The following is a 24,965-nucleotide window of genomic DNA, read 5'->3' as shown; positions in this document are numbered from 1 at the left end:
GGTAACGAAGAACAGCTGATGACTGCGTCCCAAATCCAGTCCCTCCTCTTGCTAAAAAACGGCAAAAAAATGCTACCAGCTCACCAATCTTTCGAGGAGGAAAATGTGCCAATTTGCTGGGTGTACACACGCTTGCTATTTCATCTCTCTCTCTCACACACACACATACACACACACACTCTGTATTGGAGAATGAGGCGGAGCTTTATGGATCCAGCCCTCACCCCCACCCCAAACTTTCATAAGGGGATCTGAGAGCTACACTTCTCATCAGAAAAACAGAGCAAACGAAATGATCGGCCCTGGAGCTGCAGCAAAATGCTGGATGGACACCTACTTCTGGGCTGGCTGCTGTCCGTCGCATTTGTAGTGGCGCTGAATGCCATTGGACCTACGGCTGCTCATTTCGGGTAGGTGTAATTTAATGGGCATTAATAGCTTTCCCGTTTTTATCAGCCCAGTGCTGTTGCTTATATCACATTTGGACCCTGTGATTATGCTGATTTTATTAATTCTGTTTGCTAAAAGTTATTGGACCGGTTATTGGGCGTGGGTGATATTTGACTTTTTTGCACAGTTCGGTTATTGGAACCTGAAGCGAATTTTATTTCTGAAATGGCTTGCAGGTTGTATGGAATAACTGCGAAAAAGTTTTGTAAAATGTTTGGCTGTACAGTGAAAGGACTGTTGCACTGACCACCTGATAGAACTGCTATCTTTACTCTTGCACCATGACATTCACAGTTTGATTTCCTCCGGTACTTTCTGAAATATTTGTTGGGAATACCTAGAAATGCTTTGCTAAATTATTATTATATGCATTATTTGTCCACTTCTTGGGAAACTACTTGTCGATTGTTATTGAGTGGCATTATACGATTACCGATTATTTGCATTCTTCGGACTTTATAAAAATAGTTATGAACTTTAAAATTCTTAGCCGTGCGTCTTAGCCTGCATTTATTTTTCTTCTGCCTATATCCTGGAACCGTTGTTTTGATTGCTGTTTAGCTTATAATTGAGAAAATAAGTTTGCTGCCGAGCACACACAAAGTTATTTCTCCAGTGTGTTTGACAGTAGTATTCCGATCTGATGTGTGTCAAGGAGCTGTGGTTACAAGAGGGTTTTGCCTTTGCTGGGGTTTGTTGGTATTTACTGGTGCACCTTAACTGTAGCTTGTCCTGAACGTCTACTTCAGCTACATGTGGATGATGCTCATTACTGGTTGAATCTTATGGGTTTGAAAGTAGTTTTCATTTTCTTCAAAGTACAGTGTACATCCAGCTTGGGTTGCGACAAACATAGGATGAAAGACACCTGTTTTTGCCTTGTCTAATGCTTATACTAAATTGCTTCCTTCCTTGTAAATCTCACCAGCTCCTGGTGCAGAGTACTGGACAAGATGTGTCTCCTCCTTATGGTGGACAGTTCTCATGCTGGACAAATCTAAAGCTGCTTCTTGTGCCAGGTACTGGACAAGCTGATCCTTCTGAAATCTACTTACTAGACCTTATGGATGTACTGGCTGATTTGGATGGTTACAGCTTGCTTCTTGGGCTTGGTGCTGGATGGTTTTCTGTGCTTTAATGCTGGATAAGCTTTTTTCCTGTTGCACTGGCTGTGATATTCACTCCCCTTGCTTCTTGCACTGAGAACTTCATAGCTAAACAACTGCTTGCCAAGTATTGGGTAAGTCCCACTTGGATTGATGAAGTGCTTTTTGTCTCTTGCACTGGACTTTAGAACCATCTTACTTGCATCTTGTAGTGAGATTGGGTAAGACCCTTTAGCTTAATTTGTTACATATGCACAAGTCCAATCAGTATCAGTAGTGATTTCACACATTATTAGATTTGTTAATGCCTTGCTGGGCACTTGCATTTCTTATCGAAGGTTGCATGGAGATTTATTTTTCTTTGTACCAAGTGTCGGCTGTGTTGTACTCTCTCTTTGCTTAGTTTGGGTATACATAATGCTTTTTCTACATAACTACTGGATCAGCTCTGTGTCTTTCTAAATATAAGTAGATAATCCCACGTGCTTAAGGTAGAATGCTCCTAAGTGCAGTCATTCAACTGAACTGGCAATTTGTGTTTATTTTGTTAGTATATTTTAAGTTGCAATTTTGTTTGGGTGCTGCATGAGCTTACCTCCCCCCAAGAGATAGTGAGCAGGCTTCACCTTGTCTTTTGTTGGAAATGTTAAAACTCCAGTTTGCCAGATACTAGATTTCTCCGCTTGATTCTCTTGCATGTTGACTATGGGGTAATCTACTTGCTCCTTGGATTGGATAAATGGTATGAGCATGTGTTCTGCAATGTTAGTTATGTGATTGGCTGCCTATTGATTCAGCCAGACAGTTTCTTTCTGATGAGCAGTGGCTTCTACTATTTTGAATTTGTGTTTACAACTTTTAAATGATCCATATACTGCATATTTAACAAAATCTTAATAATGCATTCTACTTTGCTAACATATCAGCAGTAATAAGTGCTTTAGTTTATTCCCTAGGCATTAATAATAGTTATCTGCATTACTGAGAAACAGTTTATCGCATTGAATTCTTTTTTTAACAAAGAGAGCTTTATTGATCGTCATACTCATTGTCAATCAACTTACAGCATTTTTGCATACATAGTGCAATGTACAGCCAGTGCATACTTGTTTAAGGTTTAGACCTCTAATTAACAGCAACAGTAGCAAATGGCTTGATTCTAATTTACTTACATGCAGATATCATATCCAATCTTTTAATTGCCTTGCTTGACTATACCTTCATTACTAATGCACCTAATGTGTCATTACTTCCAACACTGGTAATAACAGCTTTATAGTACACTTTCCAGTTTTACCCATCATGAGGCTCCAAGTTTTCCTGTATGCAGTACTGCATTGAGTCCTACACTCACCACTTAGTTTTACATACCCAGCCCAACACTCTTTTACCCTTGTGTAGCTCCAACTGATTTATCCAGTTATATTCTTGACCTTGCTGCATTTCAAACTGTTGATTTATCAGTGTTGCCAAATTCTGGTTAAACTTTCACTTTTTCTCATGTATGAAAGTAGATCCCATTTTTTATCATAGATAAAAAGCCACTGTTCTATTGTGATAGGCCCTTTTAAGTCTAATAAATTTTAGACCTGAGTAAATACTGCTTATTTTGTGTGCATTTGCTGCAGTAGCATAACCCTGTAGGATTCAACTTTCAGTTTTTATCAGGTTCTCAGAAAATTAGGCATCAGTGTTCCACTGTTGTGCAGGAAGAGTAATTGTACTTAAATGTGTTTAGAGAACAAGATCAGAAACTTGAAAAAAGAAAGAAACCTGAACAGACAGGTCTATCAATAATTGCAGATTAAATAACTGCATCTGTTTACCATTGTGTATACAGAAAATCCATGTTTTTCTTTTTGAATATTGTATAATTAATAGTGGACATATGCCCATTACCTATTCATTTAACATTTTCAATGTGTTTATGGAGCTAAGTACTAAAATTAAGCTTCTGTGTTACTTCTGGCGTTTTTTATCTACTTGTTTCATCATTTTTTACTAGATGCTTGAGTACTGGGGACTCTAACTTGTCTGAAGGGTGTGAGTGTGTGCATATATGATACAGAAGAAAGACCTGGCAACCTACTTCCTTTCCCCTTTTGCCTTATGAACTCTGGAGATAGTGGTGGCTGTCCGTGGGGGCCATTCTAAGAGTCAAGAGAGAGTAACTACAGTGACTTCTTGAGTTGAAAGAGAGTAGCCACAGTGACTTCTTGAATTGATTATAAGACTAGCCAAGGGCAACATGCCCCCACAAGAGCTAAATTTGCCACATGAATTATCTGCACTAAATCTTTAAGTAGCAGCTTGTGGCATTAGAAGGTCATATTTTCTGGAAGGTGCACTAATCTTTGGAGAAATTAATATTTTCTGTCGCTGCCACATGAGTGCTAACATTGCTTCACATTGTCTATGACAGTACTATGTTAGATGGTTCATAGGTTCATAGGTAGGTAATAGGCTATCGGCCCTGGGGCCTATACAAGCCCAGCCAAAAAGGTACCTTGACTTTTGCCACCCAAGAAAATTATTTTCCTGTGCCACTGTCAAGCAGAGCCACAGAGGTGATCCCCGGGGTGAATTTCCTATTTCCCATCCAATCAAGATTTTTCTTGAAGAGTGCTAATGAGGAGCTTTGTTTGATATAGATAGGTAGTTTATTCCAGAGTATGGGAAGTCTCTGGGACAGGAATCTATCCCTCCAGCATGTTCTGTTTATTGTGGTGACAAGGTTTAGGTCCCTAGAGCGTGTAGCTCAGAGGGATTGGGATTTCTTTAAGTGGAGCATGTCCAACAGCTCTGGGTTTGACATAGCTTTGTATGTTAGGCAGAGATCACCTCTGAGTAAGCGATATGCGATGGAGTAAAGCTGGAGTTTTTTGAGACGGTCTGCATAGGGCATCTGTTTGAGGCTGATAATCCTCTTTGTGAGGTATTTCTGCGGCCTTTCCAGTTGTTGTAGATGTCTTGTGAGGTACATACCAATAGGGTCTTTGTACTCTATAATGGGTCTAATGAGTGATGAGTAGAGGGGAACAATGACCTCTTTTTTTCTGGATGAGAAACCTTTTGTGATGAGGTGTGCCACGTAGAAGGATTTCCTGACTATTGTGGCGATGTGATTATCAAAGGAGAGACTACTGTCCACCTGTGTCCCAAGGTCTCTTATCACACTTTCGGTGTTAAGTATACTACCGCCTATGTTGTAGTTCATGGGTACAGAGTTTTTACCAAAGGGGATGACAATGCACTTTTTAGCATTGAGCTTGAGGTCATGGCTTTGACACCAGGCATCTGTCTCAGTGAGGCCCTTTTGTAGGATGTCCACATCATTTGGAGTTTTGATTATGGCTCCTAGTTTGCAGTCATCTGTGAATTTCATTAGCCAAAAACCTTCTGTGTTAGCCTGTACTTCAGAGAAGTAGATACCAAACAGGAGAGGACCCAGGACTGAACCCTGTGATACTCCACTTGTCACTGGTCTGAAGTCGGATTTGGAGTCTGCTACTTTCACAGTGTGGGTTCTGTCAGTGAGCCAGTTGGCAACCCATCTTGTGACATAGGGATGTATAGCTAGTTTAGTGAGTTTATCTATAATTCCAGAGTGGGGGATGGTGTCGAAAGCCTTGGCAAGATATAGACAGGCTGTGTGAACCACCTTACCCTTGTCTTTGGCTTTGGTGACTGCTTCAAAGAAGTCTATCAGGTTTAGGAGACATGATCTGCCTTTTACAAACCCGAACTGGGTGGGATCCAGAGTTTGGAGATTACCAATGTCTTTGTTTATAAGTTCCATGATGATACATTCCATGGCCTTGCAGACCAGGCTCGTCAGGCTAATGGGGCGATAGTTCCTGGGGTCTGTGGTGGCTCCCCCCTTGTGGAGTGGGATAACCATTGCTGTGTGCCATTCAGCAGGCACAAAGCCTGAGGTGAGGCTATGATTGAACATGGTACTTAGGTGGGGTGCCAGTTCATTCTGTAGTTCGTGTAGAACACAGCCTGGGATGTTGTCTGGTCCCATGGATACTGTGTTCTTGGCTTTGGAGAGTGTGGTTTTTACCTGTGCAGCCGTGATTACAGGAACTTTGCATTCGTCCGGTATAGAGATGGGCTGTTTAGGGGGTGAGAGGGGGGTAAAGTTAGCACTGAACCTATCTGCCAGAATGTTGGCAATATCAGTTGGGTCTGTATATTTAGTGCCATTGTGCTATAACTCAGAGCAGATCTGAGTGTTGCCATTGAGATTCTTGACATAGCTATAGAATGCTTTGTGGTTGTCTTTAGAATCAGTGGTGATTTTGTTTTCGTAACTAGCTTTGGAGGATTTTATTAGGGATCGCAGCTTCTTACTGAGGCTGACCAGGTACTCCTCCACTTATGGGATTTTACTCTCTTTTGCAAGAGTTTCTTCCTTCTGTTGTACAGTTTGGTTATGGCAGGGGACCACCAGATTGGCTTCCTTTTTTTGGAGGATAGCATCTTGGTTCTGTTTGGGATAGCATGATCCATGCACTCATGTAAGTGCTTATAAAGTGCAATTGTGTAGGATTCAGTAGTTGTAACTGTATTGTCCATCTGCATGGGTGTCATGAAGTTCACCACTTCTGTCTTAAGAAGCATGAAGTTGGCTTTGGAGAAATGTTTTACCATGGTTTCCTTAATGGGGGGTGGAGGCAGGATGTGGATATATAGGGTAATTAGCTTATGGTCGGACTGGACCAATGAGGCGTTGACTTCAGGTGTGGAACTCATATTGGTAATGACTAGATCTAGGATATTGTTGCTCCTGGTGGGGGTGTGGATATGTTGATCCAGGGCATTGGAGTTTATGAATTCCAGAAAGCGTTGAGCGAAGGAGTTGGTACATGAGTAGTTTTGCAGGTTAATGGTGGGGTAGTTGAAATCGCCCATTATTAAGGTGTTTGGTTGAACCCTAATATTTTCCAGTACATCAAGAAAAGAGGAGTGGGAATCCTGGGGCATGGTGGGTGATCTGTAGCAAGCTACAATTTGGATTGCAGTTTTGCCCAGGGTTAGTTGAACTTGGATAACCTCGGCTGCATTATGCTGAGCAACTAGCCTGGAGGTGTGGATATCCTTAATGAATATGGAGACACCTCCACCTTTGGTGTTCCGGTCCAGATTACATGGCTGAAAAGTGTGGTATGAGTTATAGCCTGGTAGTGCATGGGTGCTCTCTGGAACCTTGATCCAGGTCTCAGTCACTGCACAGATATCGATGTTTTCCATTTTAAGGAGTGCCTCGAGTGAATGCGTTTTGAGATTTAGACTTCTAGCACTGAGTAGCATCACCCTCAGTTTTTGCTTGCCTGTTCCTGTTACGGTGGTGAATTTGTCATTTGAACCTTGCCTAAAAAAGGCACTATAGGAGTGGCAAGAACCTTAGCCAGTATCCGGAATCTCAGGGGTGACGGGTGCAGGCCATCTCTGGCAAAGCATCATGGTCTGTCGACCATGTCATCCCAGGCAGACAGATACTGGATCCCTTTAGAATGGCACCAGAAGCTTAGCCAATTGTTGAAGTCAATCATTTTGTCCTTGTACTGCGGCATCATTCTGGGTGATGGCAGAATGCTACTCAGGGCTTGGATCATACCTGCCTGGGCTACAAGATTGGAGAACTCTTCCATGTCTCTTTTCATGTAGTCCAGGGAGGTACATCTCAGGTCATTCACACCAACATGGACAATGACAGAGTCATATTTGTACTTGTTGTGGAGTGACCTGAGTGCGTGGGTTATGTGGCAGATCCTGGCACCCGAGAGGCAGCTGACTGTAACCTTCTCCTTATTTAGCTTGGTGAGTGGGACATCAGTGTGCCTGACTATAGAGTCGCCTATGACTAGTGTGTTGGGTATGTTGTTTTGCCTTATTGGCTGTGGTTGAGTGGCACACTGAGTCTGCAGGCTATGTGTCATTTGGGTTGTGTTGGGGGGTGGAGGTTGCTTGCATTTCTGCTTTGGAGGTCTCTGTTGCTTGAGCAGATTATTATTGAGAGCCTCCGTGAATGTTTTTGTGTTTCTATGTGTGGATTTTGGTGGTGTAGATTTAGTGAGACTATGTGATGAGTGTGGTGTGGTGCAAGTGTTTACCTTCTCCTCTTGACTGTCAAGTTCAGTCTTGATTGCAGAGAGCTTTACCTCCAGTTTGGCTAGATAAGTGCATCTCTCACAGGTTGTAGTGTTGGGTGGTAGGAGGAGAGGGTTGTCTGTGTACATGAGGCAATTTCTACATTGCCCCAAGATGCCCATATTCATCAGATAGACAGGAGAGTACACTGGGAGCTGACCCTTGGACATGCCTGAATAAAAAAAATATTTTCCTCTAGATAAGTGAGGAAAGTGAGTACAAGAGCTGTTTTTCTCTAAGCAAGTGAGGAAAGTAAGTACCAAAACTGTTTTCCTCTAGGTAATGAGGAAGGTTGAGTGTTGTAGTAATTAGTAGGTTATTTAGTGCTCACAAGTTCTGAACAAGTGCTGATCACGAATAAGCAAATTCAAGTGCTAAAAGTAAGAATCTGTATCTGGACTAAACTAGTTACAGGAAAGGGGGAAACAAGTGCAAATGCGGGCTTTTAAATCAGAAAGTTGAGAGAGATGGAAAAACTGCCCAAACGGCCAATAACTACAATGTCTGGGCCAGAACCACTCCTTATGTGGTAGATAGGTTACCTAGTGCTTACCACTCCCACTGATAAGCTAGAAGGCTTCCCTCCAACACAGAAAGCTTGTGGGGGGGGGGCTCAGAAGCTTACATACAGTCCTGGATACAACAAATCTGAATCTGGACTACACTAGTTGCAGGAAAGGTATTTATTTATGTTTTTTTATATATACAGAAAAGTAGCTAAAACAGCAGTCAAAACAATTCAAATGCAGTGCAAGCTAGCACACTTGAGTATGTAGCAATGTTAGACCAAACAGTTTAAAAAATGCAGTTAAATTAAAAATGACTAAAACAATGCAGAAGGAGTCTATTAGGTAGAATGAGGTAAAGAGATGGGACTGAGGGGAGTGTCCCAGATCAAATCTACAGTGGGGGCGGGCAACTGCAAAAACCTCCAAATTTAAACAACAACACAGGAATAGGGAGGGTGGGTATGGGAAAACCAACAACTTCAACAGAGATCTGAAAAACTATACAGTGAAGCAAAAATAACAGTGCACAACTCTGAAGTCAGCCAGCAATGATATAAAATTAGTCAAACAACAATTACCAGTACACAACTCTGAAGTGCCAGAAAAATATACTCAGCTCTGTATATCTCCAGATAGTTTGAAGAGCACTTTTTCAGGACACAGGAAGGCTCCAGCAATGATATGGATGATATGATATGGATGGATGGATAATATTATCAGATGATTGCTGTTGACTGTTATGTTTATGTTCAATGTTAATTATATATTCAGTTTCTAAGTACGTTTCTATGCCTTGATTACTGTACAGCAATACTTGAATTTGCCTCTCCATTATTGTATGAATTTCTTATATTCCATTTTCCTAGATGACACCTTTAAATGGTTCACCCACATGATAACAATGACAAACGTAATCACAAAACTTGAGAAATTTCTTCATGACTCTTCACAAGGGAACTTGCTTGTACATATATAAAATGTCCAATGTGGCTTATTTGTGGGAAGGCAACATTTGCAAAATAGCTGCCAGAATGACAGCAGGACATTTATCTTTAATATTGCACTGACCAGTCCTATATGGTCTAAAGCATTTTTCTTGTATTTACGCATTGGAGTGAATGCCCCTTCCTAATGACTTAGAAAACAAGAAAAGAAACAGGGAAATGAGTTAAGACTAAAGAAATTTAGAATACTGGGCTGACCTGTGTGTGCGGGAAGAATTGTGTTTACTAAGGAGGAAAAACAGTAATGCAAGATATGCTTTTGAGAAGAACATCATATACTATACAGGTAAAACAGTACTGCAAGATTTTCATTCTTTCTTTACTGAGACATTTTCTCTGAACTTGGGAGTACTGTTTGGTGAACTGGCAAAGTGTGCAAGTGGAGAAGTGGAGTTTGAGGGCCTCACACCTAAAGAAATAGGATAAAGATTGTTAGCCATTAATGGTTTTAACTTTCTGCTAAATTGTCAGGAGCATGTTCTTTGTGTGAGTATGGTGCTTTGTAACACTCAGTTGCTCATTGTTCTAAGCACTGGATGTGTTCCAAGCAGTCTTGTTTTTATTTTATTTTCATTAACTGAGTATACCAAAATAGCAGTACTTGTTAGCAATAGAAGATTGGGAATAAAACCTCAGTAAGTAGTACACAGATATCAGTTGCAAGTGAAAGGAATTATGCGAACAATCCACAGATCATCATTATGGAAATGAATCCATGCAAGTCAGTGGCTAGTAAAACAAGCTGTTCACAATATGGTGTTTTTATTGTCAGCATAGTATGTAATTATGCTTACAATGTTTATCATTAGAATATAGTCAAAATTAAATTAGTAATGCTTTTGTGTCCTTGATTCTTTTTAGTGGGGCTGAGGGCAAACCACAGACCACCTTGCATTAGCATTGCTTACTTCTCGTTGTGGCTTTTGGATATGCTTGTCTGCTTACAGATGTAGATGCAGGCTGCTTTTGATAACTGCTTGGTAGGTCTTGCTACTTGCCCTGAATTGAGGTAAGCTTAGCTTACTTGCACTTACATTGAGGTAAACCATGATGGACACCAGAACAGCTCCTGTTTCTGTGCATAGAATGACTATAGTTATGTCCATCACATGTGACAGACCATCAGCTAGGGTACTGATTTTTTCCATTTACTGAACTCAATAGCTCCATTTTGTAAAAATCACAATTTTTTTATTTATTTGTTTATTTATTTATTTTTGCTTAGTTTCTGCAGTCTAATTGCAAATCATCAAGACTTAAAATGTTTCACTGAAATAGTCAACATGTGGTTCTAAATGTGTAAAAAACATATTCTGAGTAAGAACTAATGAGCATATGTGCGGCAAACATCATCCACATGGATTTAAACTAATAGATGTGGGTTTATTTCTGATGACACATAACTAGGATTGGGAATTTTAATTAATATCAACATAAAACTAATTGAAAAGCAGCATTAACCAAAGGAGAACGTCTTGGTTGTCACACATTGTGACCTATATCACTGATTTTGACTCTAATACTCCTCTGCACTACCAGTAGAAGACAGTAGTCCATACTGTCCAGTGAAAATTTTATAACTTTAAAATGACTAATCATTTGTTACGGCATGTACTTTACTTTACCAACATTACAAACACAACCTTCCACTCTGAGTGGCTTTGCATTTGATTTCACTGTGCTTTATATGTCTGTGACCAGGTTTGATCAAGGACACTGATTTTTTTTTCATTTTGTTGTGGGAGGATACCATAACATTTGGAAATTTGAACTGTCTGAGCACTGGAAATCATGATATTTCATGGAATTTGTCATTTTTGGTTAGAACCCTCATTTACCATGAAATGCATTTCTTCTTCTATGTATGCATGGTTTAGAGTTCGGTTTACAGAATCTGTTTTAAGTTTGTTTCTACGTAGATGCACTAAAATATCTTACTGTTAACAGAATCATGGTAATGAGCAACAGTCACATTCAAGAATCTCATGTATAATTTGTGGAATGCTGGCTTATGAAAGTGGAATTTTATTTATTTTTAATAATCATTAATCAATGCTTTTGTTATGAATCACTTTCATTTGCCCACTTGTCACACAACGTGTTGCATATTTTGATAAAGAAAAGAGATATAACCAAATGGTCCAATGCAGAGTACTGCAAGGGAGTAGATGAAAGTGGTTAAGAGAGTGTATGCTGGGAGTGTGTGAAACATTAAAGTAATTTTGCTGTAGAGGGAAGGCTGGAAGGAGAGAGGAACAGTAGATGGAGAACAGTTCCTGCTATGCCTCACAAAGTAAATTGCTTGTGTATCAAAAATGGAGAAAGTGGCAGAAATGAACTTACTAATTTAGTGTGTGTGTGTGTGTGTGTGTGTGTGTGTGTGTGTGTGTGCGTGTGTGTGTGTGCACACTCGCGTGTGTCTTGTGTATATGTGCTTTATAATATATAAGCATTTGTGCATGTAAGACTGGTGTACATATGGTACGGTGACTACAGACATTGATTAGTTGATGTCATTCATATTACTTATTACTTCTAATAAAGAAGACAGGGAATGTGCAAAATGAATTGCTATATTTTTTCTTCCCATTTTAGTGGATTTTGAATAATCATGTGAGTGTGGTAGGATTAAAACCATTAAGTCTTCTCTTTCAGTTTATATATACCTGCCGCTAAACCATGATAAGGCCCTTGTTAACACAGTTTGCTTTTGAAGGCTTTCCAGATAGCCTTAGTGTATTATTTAAAAATAACATATCCCTTGCCTCACCAACTTGATTGAAAACTATGATCTTTTTTGTGAGCAACAGACTTCAGCCTCATGGTAATTGTCTTTATATAGAATTTCCATGTGTCTTTTGTTGCACCTGTTGCTCCCATTTTGGATGTGGTACCTTTGTAAATTAACCTGTTTATTTTATTTAAAAATTGTTTACTTGGGTAGAGCTTTGATCACAAGTGACCAGTTTCATTCTCAGCTCAGAAATTCAAAGAAAGTCAAAATTACATTTAGTGAAAGAGAGAAAGAGTATGATGAAAATACACATCTGTAAAATATAATTATTAGTTAACAAAAATGTAAAGAGTAAATAGAAATGTAATACGCATTATTTATAATAAACCAAGACAAATCTCATGTAGAAAGTGAGATATCTGTGAGATAATTACAGTCATATAACACCTTCTAAAATACATAAACTCGTATTGCATTTTACTAAGTAGGTTTACAATTTTTTCTTGTATGTGATACATGAATGCAAATGTCATACAATATAAAAGTTGAAATTGCATGTTTAGCATAAATTTGATAGGTCTCTAGGTTATAAAATGAATGCCTTTTTGATTTAATGTTGGGGGGGTTATAATTTCTGCACATATCTGTGAAGCATCACTTAATTGAAATGTAGTCTCAGTTCTAGTATAAGCATCAGCTCTGATCACTTGAAGGATAAATAATTTCTTAGGGATGTGCAGTGGGAGAAAGAGATGATTTAATAGGATTTGGAATCAGTCCATAAGGTTTTAAATTGTGCTTTATCACCTCTGTACCTTTCCCATGTAATAGTGCTTGATGTGACTTGTTTTGAGTTGGCAAGCTATTCAGTCTATCCATTTGGCGTATTTAAAACATTATCCCTGACTCTGAAAGCAGTGATCCTTGATTTGTCCACTCCTTCATCAGTACCCCTTCATTCATCTGTAAAAGAGAAGAAGCTTTTTGTTCTCCCAAGCTGACTGGTCATTCACAGAACCCTAAGATATAAAGTTTTATCTTATTGGCTGTTCTTATTACGTAAAATATTATAGCTGTCGTATCTACAAGGTGTGGGTGTTCTGCAGGGAATTACTTTCATATGGCTGGATTCATTTATTTACTTTAGTTTACTTATTTATTTGTGTATATATACCAGGGTAGAGCACTGATCCTATTGGACCATTTTCTGGCTCAGTCTGGTTTGCTCCAGAGGACAAAGCTTAACAATTGTACAGGCCAGGAGGGGGCACATCCCTGCATAATTCCTACCCCTGGGAAGTGCTCTAGCAATTATATCATGCCACGACAGGTAAAATAACAGTAGTTTGGATTTGTTTTCCTTGTCTTGGGAAGTCTGAGTATGCACAAATGTATTGCAGTCTGTTTTCATGCAGTACAGCAAGTGAACAAGTGCTAATGCCGAAGTAAGTAGGGAAAAGAAGTTAAAAGGTTTATACTGAAAAATAATAAGTATAGGAATGCACTTATGTCCTACACTGTTGTTGGAATCCTTGTTATCCTGTGGGCTGGGAGTTTTGCTGTCTCTCTATGCCACTGACCCAAAAGTTATATAGTATTAACCTTCCATGTCAGAGGCACTTAATGCTGGTTTTACAGGTAGACTCATGTTTGCATATCTCTCAGCAGGTATAGTATGTGTAATTGCTGATTGTAATTCCCCATTGAAGAACATGACTTATTTTTATTATTTAGCTATAATAACTAGCAAATTACCATGAGAGATGTGCACTTTTTTATTTAAACTTTGTATTGCTATAGTTTTCACTTGCCAGATATCAGTAAAGAATAACACATCAGCAAATATTGTTTTTTAATTTAGTAATGAGATTATCATGGTGAAACATGCCAGCCTACGTTTATAGAGTATAGATATTATAGTTTGTATTGCACTCTACCTTTCACCAATGCCAAAGTCTTGACAGGAGCACAGATGAGCGAAAAAGGAGCAGTGTTCCCCACAACTTTTTTTTTTTACAACAGCAAAAAGGAATTCTTGTACTTTTCCTTCTAGTGTTTGAAGTGAAATTCTTAAATCAACAATGTAATTCAGTTTCTAAAGCTGTAGCCTTAAATTAGTTAATTTCTTCCCAAAATGTAACTTTCTTGCATTTTTACTAGTTTTTTCTAAATTGCAGTGTGTCTGTTAAGAGACGTGTATTTTTTTAGTGATTCTCAAAAGTGAGGATTCTCTTTAGACAGCTTTCATATTTTTTGTGTAAAGTGTTCTACTTCTGGGATACCACACATAACAGTGCTTTTCACTCACCTTCAGAATTAACGTCCTTTTTATGTGGGTTTGCCATTGGTTTAAAGTAGTATTCCATCCCTTTAGATACATGTTTGGAATGGCTTAACACTTATCCAATTATTCATGCTCTTTACAGTGTAGGAATTAAGCATTCTGTGATCTGTGTAAGCTGCTGGTATTTTGCTTGCAGTTTATTGAATATAACAAGTTACATGGATGTGGCATAAGAGAAAACATTATGAAAATTATGAGAATGTGACAACCTCTTTCAAGGTTCTATTTTATAAATTAAATCATGTTGGATTTTATAAGTTAAATCATGTTGGAGGAGACTGATTTATTTCCTGCTGTCATTTACTATATGACAAGTTACTAGTGTTAGCATTTTTTCTACAAGCATAATCAAGGCCATGTGATGTTCTGCTTGTTCAGGGAGGTCAGTGAAAACTACAGTTTAGTTCCAGAAGTAAAAACGTTTTATTGTTAATATTGCATGCCACTTTAAGAAGAAACGTCAGAGCACAAAGATAGTAAGTAGAAAGAAATTAAACTGGTGGTGTTGGATTGCTAGAATGCCAGCTGTAAGCAGACCAGTACATAAGAATTTTCTGTGGAAAGGCAAGTGTGGGTTTTGTATTTTTTTATTGTCTTCCAGGTAAGTGTTGCAGAGGCATTTTGAACAGGGACCTTAGCCAGTTTTCTTAAAATAGTCAAATTATTTTCGTGCCTTAATCATATCCCAGTCTCTGTTGAAAACCTGATCATACCTTTAACTTTTTTGTTTGTTTTTGTTATGATTATTAAGAAAGGTTGCAGGTACACAGAATCATATTATTTTTTGTTGTAAATGAATTTGTGTAAAATATATGAAGAGTTCTAATTCAGTGTGTATATTGTTATCATTAATATCTTTATTATCGGGTTACTTGTAACAGGGTGCTGATGCCAATCACTTCTGGGGGTAGGTTATTTCACACTGCACTTTGTAATAGGGTAACTGAGCAGTACATTTAAAGTATTGCAGATCAGTTTGTTGCTACTGCAGCTTTTGGATCTTACTGTCAGGAGCATGCCATAGACTGCAGTTACGCTTCCAAACTTTGCACACACAATGGTGACTGCATAATTTTCCATTATATTGCATTCCATTGTGGAATGAGACTTGAGATTGTTGTGTACATTAACGGAGGGTGCCACATAAATGCAGATTGATGGTCTAGAGGATTGCCTCCAGCAGGTTATCATGTATTGTACACCTATAGGTTTCTGACCTGCATTCTCCTTCTTTGAACGGGGGAGGGGGGGCTGTTAGCTTGTACATATCATTTAGAGGATCCAGAATACATCTACCTGCTATGTAAATATGTCAGGAGCTTGTCTGCCTGTGCTGAAAGCTTGCCAGAGTTTTCATAGGATGCTGAGTATATCTGTGATGTTAATAGCATAGCCAAGAGCCTTGCAGCATGGCTAGAACATTGAAAATCACACTTGTTAATTTGGGGGGGGGTGAAAGTTGTTGCCTGATAAGGCTTTCAGGTGGAACTCTTGGTATACCCTTTAACTGTCCAGATTTTTGTCATATATATTTGGACTGTTCCTGATACTATTTGTAGTTTTCTTCAAATCCCTGAGGATTGAAGTCACAATAATGGCAGGCATTTGAGTTTCGGGGAATTATAGCCTTCAGAAAATATATGCTAAATAACTGTTATTCTAATAACTTTCAACATCTATAAAAAGCAGTATATTTAAAATCTGTCCCCATTTTTAGGTCTTTGTCCTCTGTTATTTTTGGCTTGGTCCAGAATTTTTGCGCTGTTGGGAGGTATGAATTTCCATGACTGTATTGTGACTGACTGTCATAAGTGTGATTTCAAGACACTGGGAACAGTTTAACAGAAACCACACGTAAAATACAAAAAAGCAATTAAAAAACACCTTTTAGGTGTCAAGCCCACCTGCTGCCCCAACACAGGGTGCTGCACCTCCTACAGTGGAGTTATTTGGAAACTCAATGCCTGATGTGAAACTAGAATAAGAACATCTGTTTACAGGAACATAGATTCCTGCAGAGTATGTCCTTGTTCATTCTATCAGTATTTTACGTTTTCTTCTGTAGTGATGGTTTTATGTATCCTGTGATGTGGCATTTTGAGGCCCTGCTGTAATCTTGTAAGCATGTGTGTTTGTTCTGTATTTAACAAAACTATAGGCCAGCGAAGTTTCTTAAAAATATATTTATATATGCCTTTCTCCAGATGTTTCTGTACAGTGGTGGTTGGGGAGGAATAATATGTTTTGAGATCTGGGAGTTGCTGACTTGTCCCAGAGATGTAGATCATACACACGCCCTTTCTAGTTTTAAATTTAGACATGGTTGACGGGAATAGGAAAAAAATTGTCTGAAAAGACAAACGTGATTGAAGGATAACTACTTTTGTCATAGGATGGTCCAAGCTAAATTATGATAGTTATGCATATTTCTTTTTGAAAAGTGCCTTTTGCAACCTGTAAGAAAGGGTAAAGGGTATTGCCTATTAAGTTTTGTAAAAAAGACAAACAGAGAGGTAGAAGCAAAGTAAAGGAGGCAAAATTAGAGAAACAGACAGCTGGTAGAGAGAGAGAAAGGCATGCAGATAAAGGATACTGACAGAGGAAGGCTGAGAAACACAGAGAGAGGGAAGCAGGCAGTCAGACGTTGCAGACAGAGATTGGTCAAGAAACAGAGAGAGCGAGAGAAGCAGACAGAAATAGAGGGCAGAGAAACCGCGAGAGCTGCTATGGGTCAGTTGGGTGGATTGTTATTTGTATCAGCATTTTACTTCTAGCATGTCTGCATCCATTTTAACATTTGCACTGCAGGATGCTGTCCTGTGTAAGAACTTGTTTGTGTAGTTGACATATTTTCTGCATAGGTTTTCTCATACAGTTAAGTGCTTAATTATCAGATAAATGATGCATCAGATTAAAGAAAAATTAATATAATTTTAGATTTGGTTAACACTACATGACTTATTTGCATGCATACAATTTATCCGAATTTAAACATTGCACATATATTTGAGTTTAAAGATGGAAATAGTATAAAGTTGATTTCTTTTTTATAGTGCTTTCTCCAGAATTGTCACCTTTATAACAAGTGGATTTGTCCATCAGAAGGCAAACAGAAGCTGTTTTTGGTGGAACCTGTGCATTTGTAGAAGTCAGACTGTGAAAGTTACAGAAAGAAGTTCAAGAATGTAAACCAAGTTTCAATTTGTTTTGCTTGCAGAAGATTTTTTTTTGTCTTTTTTTTTTTTTTTTTTTGTAAATTTTAGCTGTTTGACCAGCAGAGGGACCCATTTCTTTTTCTACTAAAGTGCTTAAAAGGACAGATTATGCAGGTGTATCCTGTGCTAAAATAAATACAGAGTTCCTGGGAAAGTTGCTTTAAACTTAACTTTTCTAAAATTCATTTTTAACCTTTTCTTCTTTCTTTCTTTCTGTGTTTCTGCTTTGCAGTTTGGTTGGCTTTTACCCTCATCCCTCAAGATCTTTGGTAGTGCTAGAATTTAATTTGGGAAACTTGGGTTGCGTTTTGCTAAGGTTAATTTACAGGAAAATTTGCATGACTGTGAGGGAGGTTTAATTCAGAATTTGCCCTGCATGAATTTTCCTTGTATTCTTATTTGTTAACATTCTGAGCAATGGCTTGACAATACTGACTTCTTTTCCCTTGATGTATTTCATACGTGATCTGCAGCTGATCACACAGCAGTACATACATGAGACTTGGCAGCCCTAGAATGAGTGGTACCACATGCAGCTATGCTTACAGCTTAGATTTGGAAGGTAGCAGATCAGATTGCCACTTACTTTGTTAAAACACTTTCAGTATGACTTTGAATTCTGTGAGCTGTGGGTGTTTTTTTAAACTATGTCTTGCCCACATCAGAGCTGGATTGTGGAGTGTGGAAATGGAGCAGGAAGTGGAAAAGAGGGACAAGGGGAACCTGGTACCATATTAGCATATGAACTTGATTTTCTTCTTTGATCCTGCCCCAGATCTCATTTATCTTAGAGCTACAGCAAGGTCTGCAAAACTGAAACTATTGGACTGACTAGGGAAGAATATGATCCTCCTTTTGTGTCAGCCAAAGACGTGCAGGCCTGTGTGGAGATGGTGAACAATTTGACATGTCTGGCACATTTGGACTTGTCAGTGTCCAAAATATTGGCCCAAATTAGGTTTCAAACTGCAAGCTTATTAACGAACCCAGATCTTTTGAAAGCAGTAACAACTTGTTTTTAACAAATAAAGAATTCAGAAATTGTTCCCAGTTTTATGAACAAACTGAGCTGTAAGGGAAGTTCTATATGACTAAATATTACAGTTAGTGCTTTCTGATATGTGTTGCTTTCTGATATGTGTTTTTATCCTGTTCAGGGTTAAAGGTTTGCCAGAACCTATCCCAGCATTAGTGAATTGGAGAACAATCCGTCACAGGACACATACCTACTCATACTGCACACACAAGTATGGGCAGTGTGGAGATTGCCATTTCAGTTACTGACATGTCTTTGGAATGTTGATGCAAAATGGAAACTCTGGAAAATACCCACATGGAGGATAGGCAGAGGTCAGTTGTCAGATAACCAAGCCAGGATGAACTGGACCAAGTGCTGTGTGGAAAAAAAACATTCACACTATCCACTGCACCATTGAAGGCTAGTTAAAATACTTATTGAAGTGTTTCATTACTGCCTTGTTAAAATATTTTTTCAGTTTCTTCACAATAAAATATATTTTTATAATTTCATCACAATATGTGGAAGTCCAAATAAGTTCAATTAAGAGTAATTAATATGGTCACTGGCTTAGTTCATTAACATGTCGTGCACCATTTTATGTTCTTTTAAAATAATCTACAAATGTAACACTTGTGGCGTATATTAGGCACGATTCCAAAAGACCTGCTCTCAGTGTAAGTCACTTACACGGAGAGTAAGTCTTTTTGAAATGCTGTCTCAGGCGTAAGCCTGTGTATAGATAGTCCTTACACTGAAGAAATAAGTCACTTACACCAAGAGCAAATCTTTTGGAATTGGGGTAGGCTTACACCAGAGTAAGTCACTTACACTGAGAGTAATTCTTGGAATCTAGCCCATTGTTTATTTTCCAAATGTAATTTTTATTTTTTAACTCTTAAGTGAAACTCAAGAATTTTTTTAACTATTTCACATTGAATGCACTTTAAAAAAAATCCCAAACCTAATCATTTTTTTCCTGTGTGTTTTAGCTCCCTTGACAGCCACCCATAAAGCTGCTTCTGGAGACCCTATTCAGTCTTAGGAATACCCAAAGCCAGTTTTCTGCCCTGGAATTGGTCTTATATTTTCAGTGGGAGAGAAAATTACAGTGTCTTAGTGCATTGCCATCTGATCACCATGAAGACCTTTGCATTATTTTTGCACACATTTTAGTAGCCCTGAAGCTCTTTTCTTCTGTTATGCTGATTTCTTTTAACTTTACCGTGCAATTCCTTGTGTTGGATTGTGCGGTGTTTTAACAGGGTAGTGAGGGATTTAATGTATAGGAAAAAAAAACATAAAATAACTAGGTGTTATTGACAGGCAGTGAAAACTAATTCGCCGTGACTAAAGTCAGCCAATATTACTGCTTGCCTTATTTATCTAATTCAATGTGCACTTTTAGGGTGGTCATGGTGGTGGAGCAGTTAGCATTGCTACCTCACAGCAAGAGGTTCTTGGCTGGGGTGCCTTCTGTGCGGAGTCTGCATGTTCTCCCTGTGGTTGTGTGGGTTTCCTCTGGGTGCTCTGGCTTTCTCCCAAAGACATGCTGTAGGTAGATTGGACACTCTAAATTGGCCCTGGGCATGTTTGTGTGCCTTCTGTGGAAGGTTGGGTACTGGGCTGACAACTCAGCACCGCAAAACTCCACTGCCAGGTGCAGATGTGTGTGTGGTGAGAGGGATGGGAAAATTCTAGTGCTGTATTCAAATAATGAATTATGGAATGTATGTATGCAGTTTTTTCCAACAGTGCTTTGATTTGATTGTTGAATGCATTTAATGTACCACTTTCTAGTACTTGATAATTTCTCTATTATGTCAACTTTATTGCTTGATCAGGAGATAACTGGTACCTGAAACTATTGTTTGATCAGTAGGTGTGTATCTGAAAATTATTGTTTGATCAGTAGATATATGTAGATCTGAAGAAGATTATTGTTTGATTAGTAGATAAATGTATATTTGAAGACGAAGAATGCAGCTAATCTGAAGCTTGCATTCACTGATGAGTGATTCTGTAACTGTGTCTGCAGAGATGTGACAAGTAGTCCACAACTGTAAAGTGACAGCACCACATACAAACATAAATCTGATTTTAAAGTAAAAATTGTATTGCTAAACTAATAATGTATACATACCTCTCAACCTCTTAGTGTAAGAAATCTGGAGAAAACCTGACAAAATTGGGGGAGGGGGCAAAGGCCCAAAAATAAGGACATATTTTAAATATTGTTCTTATAAACTTAGAAAGTTGTTAGAATAACATAGCTTATTTTAGCATACATTTTCTGAAGGATTTGAAGTCAAAAACTCAAATGTATGTCATTATTTAGTGACTTCAATCCTCAGCTCATCCCAGTGATTTGCCAAAAAAACCCCACAAATTTTATGGGGAACAGGCCAAAAATATGAGCCAAAAATCTGGACATTCTGCGAAAATCTGTACAGCTGAGAGGTATGAATTATAAACACATATGCCTCCCACAGGCTGTGAGGGAACAGGTTCTTTGAACACCTGCAAACCCTATGTCCCTGTGCAGGTGACCTGTGTACTGTCTGCTTATTACTTCTCAGTGGATATATTTGTATGCCGATTTGTTGTAGTTTAAAATTCATTATTGTATTTTGCACCAATTAAGTTTCTTATGATGCTTCTTTTTTTAAATGACTGCCCTACTTCCCGTTTGATGAACTAGGGACATTGGGTGTCATCTAGTCAAACCAGTTACCAGAGTTAATGTTCTGTGGTTTGAACTGGAATGATGTCTTTTGTGAGGAAACAGCACATTCAAAACTTGCTGTTATTCTGCACTCAGTCATATTGTCTCTACCTCTCCCTAGGGATGTAATTTGACTTAGTGTTCTCAATTTTTTTCATATGTGGCAGCAGCTGGGGCATCATGGCAAGACAGAAATCATTTTTTAATGTAATACATTCACTCTGGAGACCTTGAAAGAGCCAGCTTGTTCCATGTTAGTGTAATATGGAACTGCATAATTGCCAGGGCATATAAATGTAGGAAAATGAAATCTGTTTTGTTAAATTCACAGACTAAGAACTGATGTACTTATTTTTCCTCTTTAGCATTGATTCTGATGTCAGCACTCATTAGATCTATGAATCTTTTTTTAATAATGAAAAAATTTAAAAAAGACAATTACAGTGAGGAAAAACCTACCTTCTAAATCTGTAACTTGGTAATGGTGGGCAAGAGCATGGCTTATTGCTTGGCTAAGTTTATTTATCTCACATTCTTAGGTTCTGGGGTTTGATCCTGACTTGCAGCCACTATCTGCACAGAGTGCATGTTATCTCAATGTTTCTGTGTGTTTTTTTCCCCAAACACATTAGTTGATGAACTGCTATAAATTATCTATATGCATTAATTGCAGTTTCTTTTGCTCTTATGGTCCAAGTCGTGGTTGAAATGGGTCCCAAGGACCAGTTCACTTGCATGCTAAATACAAGGTTTTGTATATAACTTTGTTATGCTAAGAAATAAAGTACTGTTTTGGAATGTTGCTATGTAACCTACCACATTAACAATAGGACCCAATGCAGTTTTGCCGACTTTGGTTTGAAGTAGATAATTTATTTATTTATTTTACATTTGTTTGCTGGGAAAATCCAACTGGACACATGTCCTTTTTCAGCGGAGGCCTGTGGAGAAAAGCTCCATTTAACATAATTGCATTAAGTACAATATAGACAAAACACAAGATAAATATAGAAAAGACAGTGTGCATGCATTTTAATATACATAAAGAAGATACCATATAGAAAATACAGGATGCTACAGATTAAAATAGATAAAGAAGATACAATTTTTACTGTCATTTTAAGGTAGCTTTGTATATACACAGACAACTCATCAGAATACTTGTGGTTCATAGTAGGGTTAACTAGTATTTCCATGTCATAGATTATTGTATTATGTAAGAATGAGGTATAAGTTAATGGAATATTTGCTTAGTGGTTCAGCGGTGGTGGGGTAAGAGAATCAGAAGCCTGCCCAGTGTTTAAATTGACTTTCTGTCCCTGTATCTTCAGCTGTGATGCTGCTAACTAATGTCTGCATTTTATCTCAAAATATTGATTTTGAAAGTCACTTAGGTGGTAGAACTATTGGTAACTGTTTACATCTCTCAGATTAGCTCTACCTCCAGTCATCAACTTCTGAACCATTAGCTTACCTTCAAGGGATTTTCTGTGGCAATGTTGGTTACACCTGCAGTGGCTGGCATACCAGTTTGCCATCATTACAGGGCTGTTTAGAAGTTGTACCAGAGCACAAAGAAAAAGAAAAGAAATAAATGGTTGCTTTGACAGAAACAAACATAAGAGGGAACAAATAAAATTCAGTGAGCACAAAACTTTGGAATGTATACAAGACTAATTTAGTTTGACTGTTACTCAAAAATCTGAGGAAAAAAAAGTTAATTTGGGTTTAACACCCCCCATCTTTGTGTAACATCATTTTGCACAGTGAGTATAGCTGATGCAAGCAGTGTGATACCAGAAGATAGGTGTCACTTTGGGAATCTGTAAGTGACCATTCCCCTCTGTCAGGGTGGCTTGGGTGATGCATACTGTATAGTGAGTATGTCTTTAAGAATCCCATGGGGCTGTTGTGCCAATGAGATTTCCTCTGTCTTGATAAGGGAGATGCTGCCATTAGAGTAAACAGAGTGCTTGCTTATATCATAGCTGCTGTTTATGGGTCAGTTTATAATAGCTGTTACGTGCCTACAAAGAATATTAAGCCAGCTGAATAGTATATGTTATGGTATCTGGAGTCCTTGAAGCTTCATCTTTTCAACAGTTTTATGCATTTTGCAGTTTTCAGTCACCTGAATGTCCTAATGCTTCCACATTTGTTGGGTCTGGATTAAAAACGTCAACAACTTTGCACTCTAGATCAATTCATTTAACCACCAGGAGCAATTTTGTTATTGTTAATATCCCCCTAGACAATGAGCTGCAATGCAAAAATTGAAAAAAAGAAGAATGCAACTAGTGAAGTGAAAATGTTGGTTCTAATAAGCCAAAACTAATGAAATGCCATTATAAGCTCAGAATGTGCTGCAACAAGTGGTATAATGTTGTTTTAGGTACAAACAATTTAAACTGAGTCACAGCAACATTACACATTGAAAAAAAATTAAAAAATGAATAAAACGCAGTTGAATAACAGCAAATTCAAATGCAAGTGACAGAATAAGCCATTACATATGAAACAGCCAACATACTTTCAGAAATGGTAAGAATTCTGTATTTTCTGATACAGCCACTAGTTTGTTCAGTTTTTGTCTTCTGTAGTTGTTGCCATCTTTCCATTTTACCTCTCACTCTTATACCATCATTGGTTTTTTTTTCTTTAATCCTGTTTCCTGTAATTAAGGCTACAATGTTTGATTCCTTCTACCTCCACTTGATTAGTGTGTGGATCTGAGCAAGTCACTCAAGCAAGAAATGCTCCTGGGTCACACCTGAAAAGGGACAATTTATCCATCAAGAAACGCTCAGGAAATAAATGTCTTCTAATTTCTAGTAAATCTAAAATCATAGCTTGTGACACACTTTACTCAAGTCATGTCACTAAATTGTGGAACAACATACCACAACATACCAATTGAACTGTAACAAACAGAAAACCTGAAATCCTTTAAAGTCAGACTCAAACAGTACCTGTCCAGCTCTCTGTCATGCTCCTGCTCTGTACCTGGATAATCACGTCAACACTCTAACTGCATAGTTGTATAACCACTCTCATCTGATGTTGTAAATCTTCATTCATTCCTTACTGATGGGCTTCGGTTCCATCCTTGGAACCGACTCGGCCATTACACAAGCTCGCGCCAGCCAAAAAACTCTCGAGCTAAGTCCTACCCATAGTGCCCCTCTCCTTCTATCCCCAGATCACATTTGCCACATACTTCTCAAGACGTGCCAAGCCAGCTCTCAGCTAAGTAGTGAAATTTACATATATATATATATATATATATATATATATATATATATATATATGTATGTATGTATATTCTACTAAAAATTATTTCTAGTCCTTCCACTACTGTTTAATAGTTCTTTTTACCATTCTACTTCATGTCTACTTCATGTGTGAGTTTCTTCCCCTTTTTCTACCTCTTTGGTAATCTTAGTACCATTGTTGGTACAGGCCCCCCTCCCTTACCCTTGTGATAATCCTCTTACCATTGTTGGTATCCCCCTTCTGTCCTTTATAAAATAAATAAATAAATAAGGATATTTATTTCCTTGTGTGTGTGTGTGTGTGTGTGTGTGTGTGTGTGTGTGTGTGTGTGTCTTTTCCTTGAGGACAGCTTGTCTTCTGATTAAAGAAACTGCATAGTTTGTGATATATTTCGGTCTGTTTATTAACAGTGACACTATGTCGGAAAAGGG

At 38.2% G+C, this 24,965-nt stretch overlaps 1 protein-coding gene across 1 annotated transcript in view; it reads left to right on the top strand.

Moving 5' to 3' along the window:
• The first annotated feature begins 296 nt into the window (after nucleotides 1-296).
• WNT9A (Wnt family member 9A) overlaps nucleotides 297-24,965 on the top strand; it is a 707,942-nt gene continuing 683,273 nt past the window's right edge. The window contains exon 1 of the mRNA XM_044065882.1: nucleotides 297-410. Within this exon, the coding sequence (XP_043921817.1) occupies nucleotides 319-410 (92 nt within the window). The 5' untranslated portion in view covers nucleotides 297-318. The remainder of the gene's footprint in view (nucleotides 411-24,965) is intronic.

Source organism: Protopterus annectens, chromosome 3.part0 (genome assembly GCF_019279795.1).
Source record: "Protopterus annectens isolate FY-2018-M chromosome 3.part0, PAN1.0, whole genome shotgun sequence".
NCBI classification, from domain to species: Eukaryota; Metazoa; Chordata; order Ceratodontiformes; family Protopteridae; genus Protopterus; species Protopterus annectens.
The sequence above is the reverse complement of the archived record's forward strand: the minus strand, read 5'-3'. Positions and strand labels throughout refer to the sequence as shown.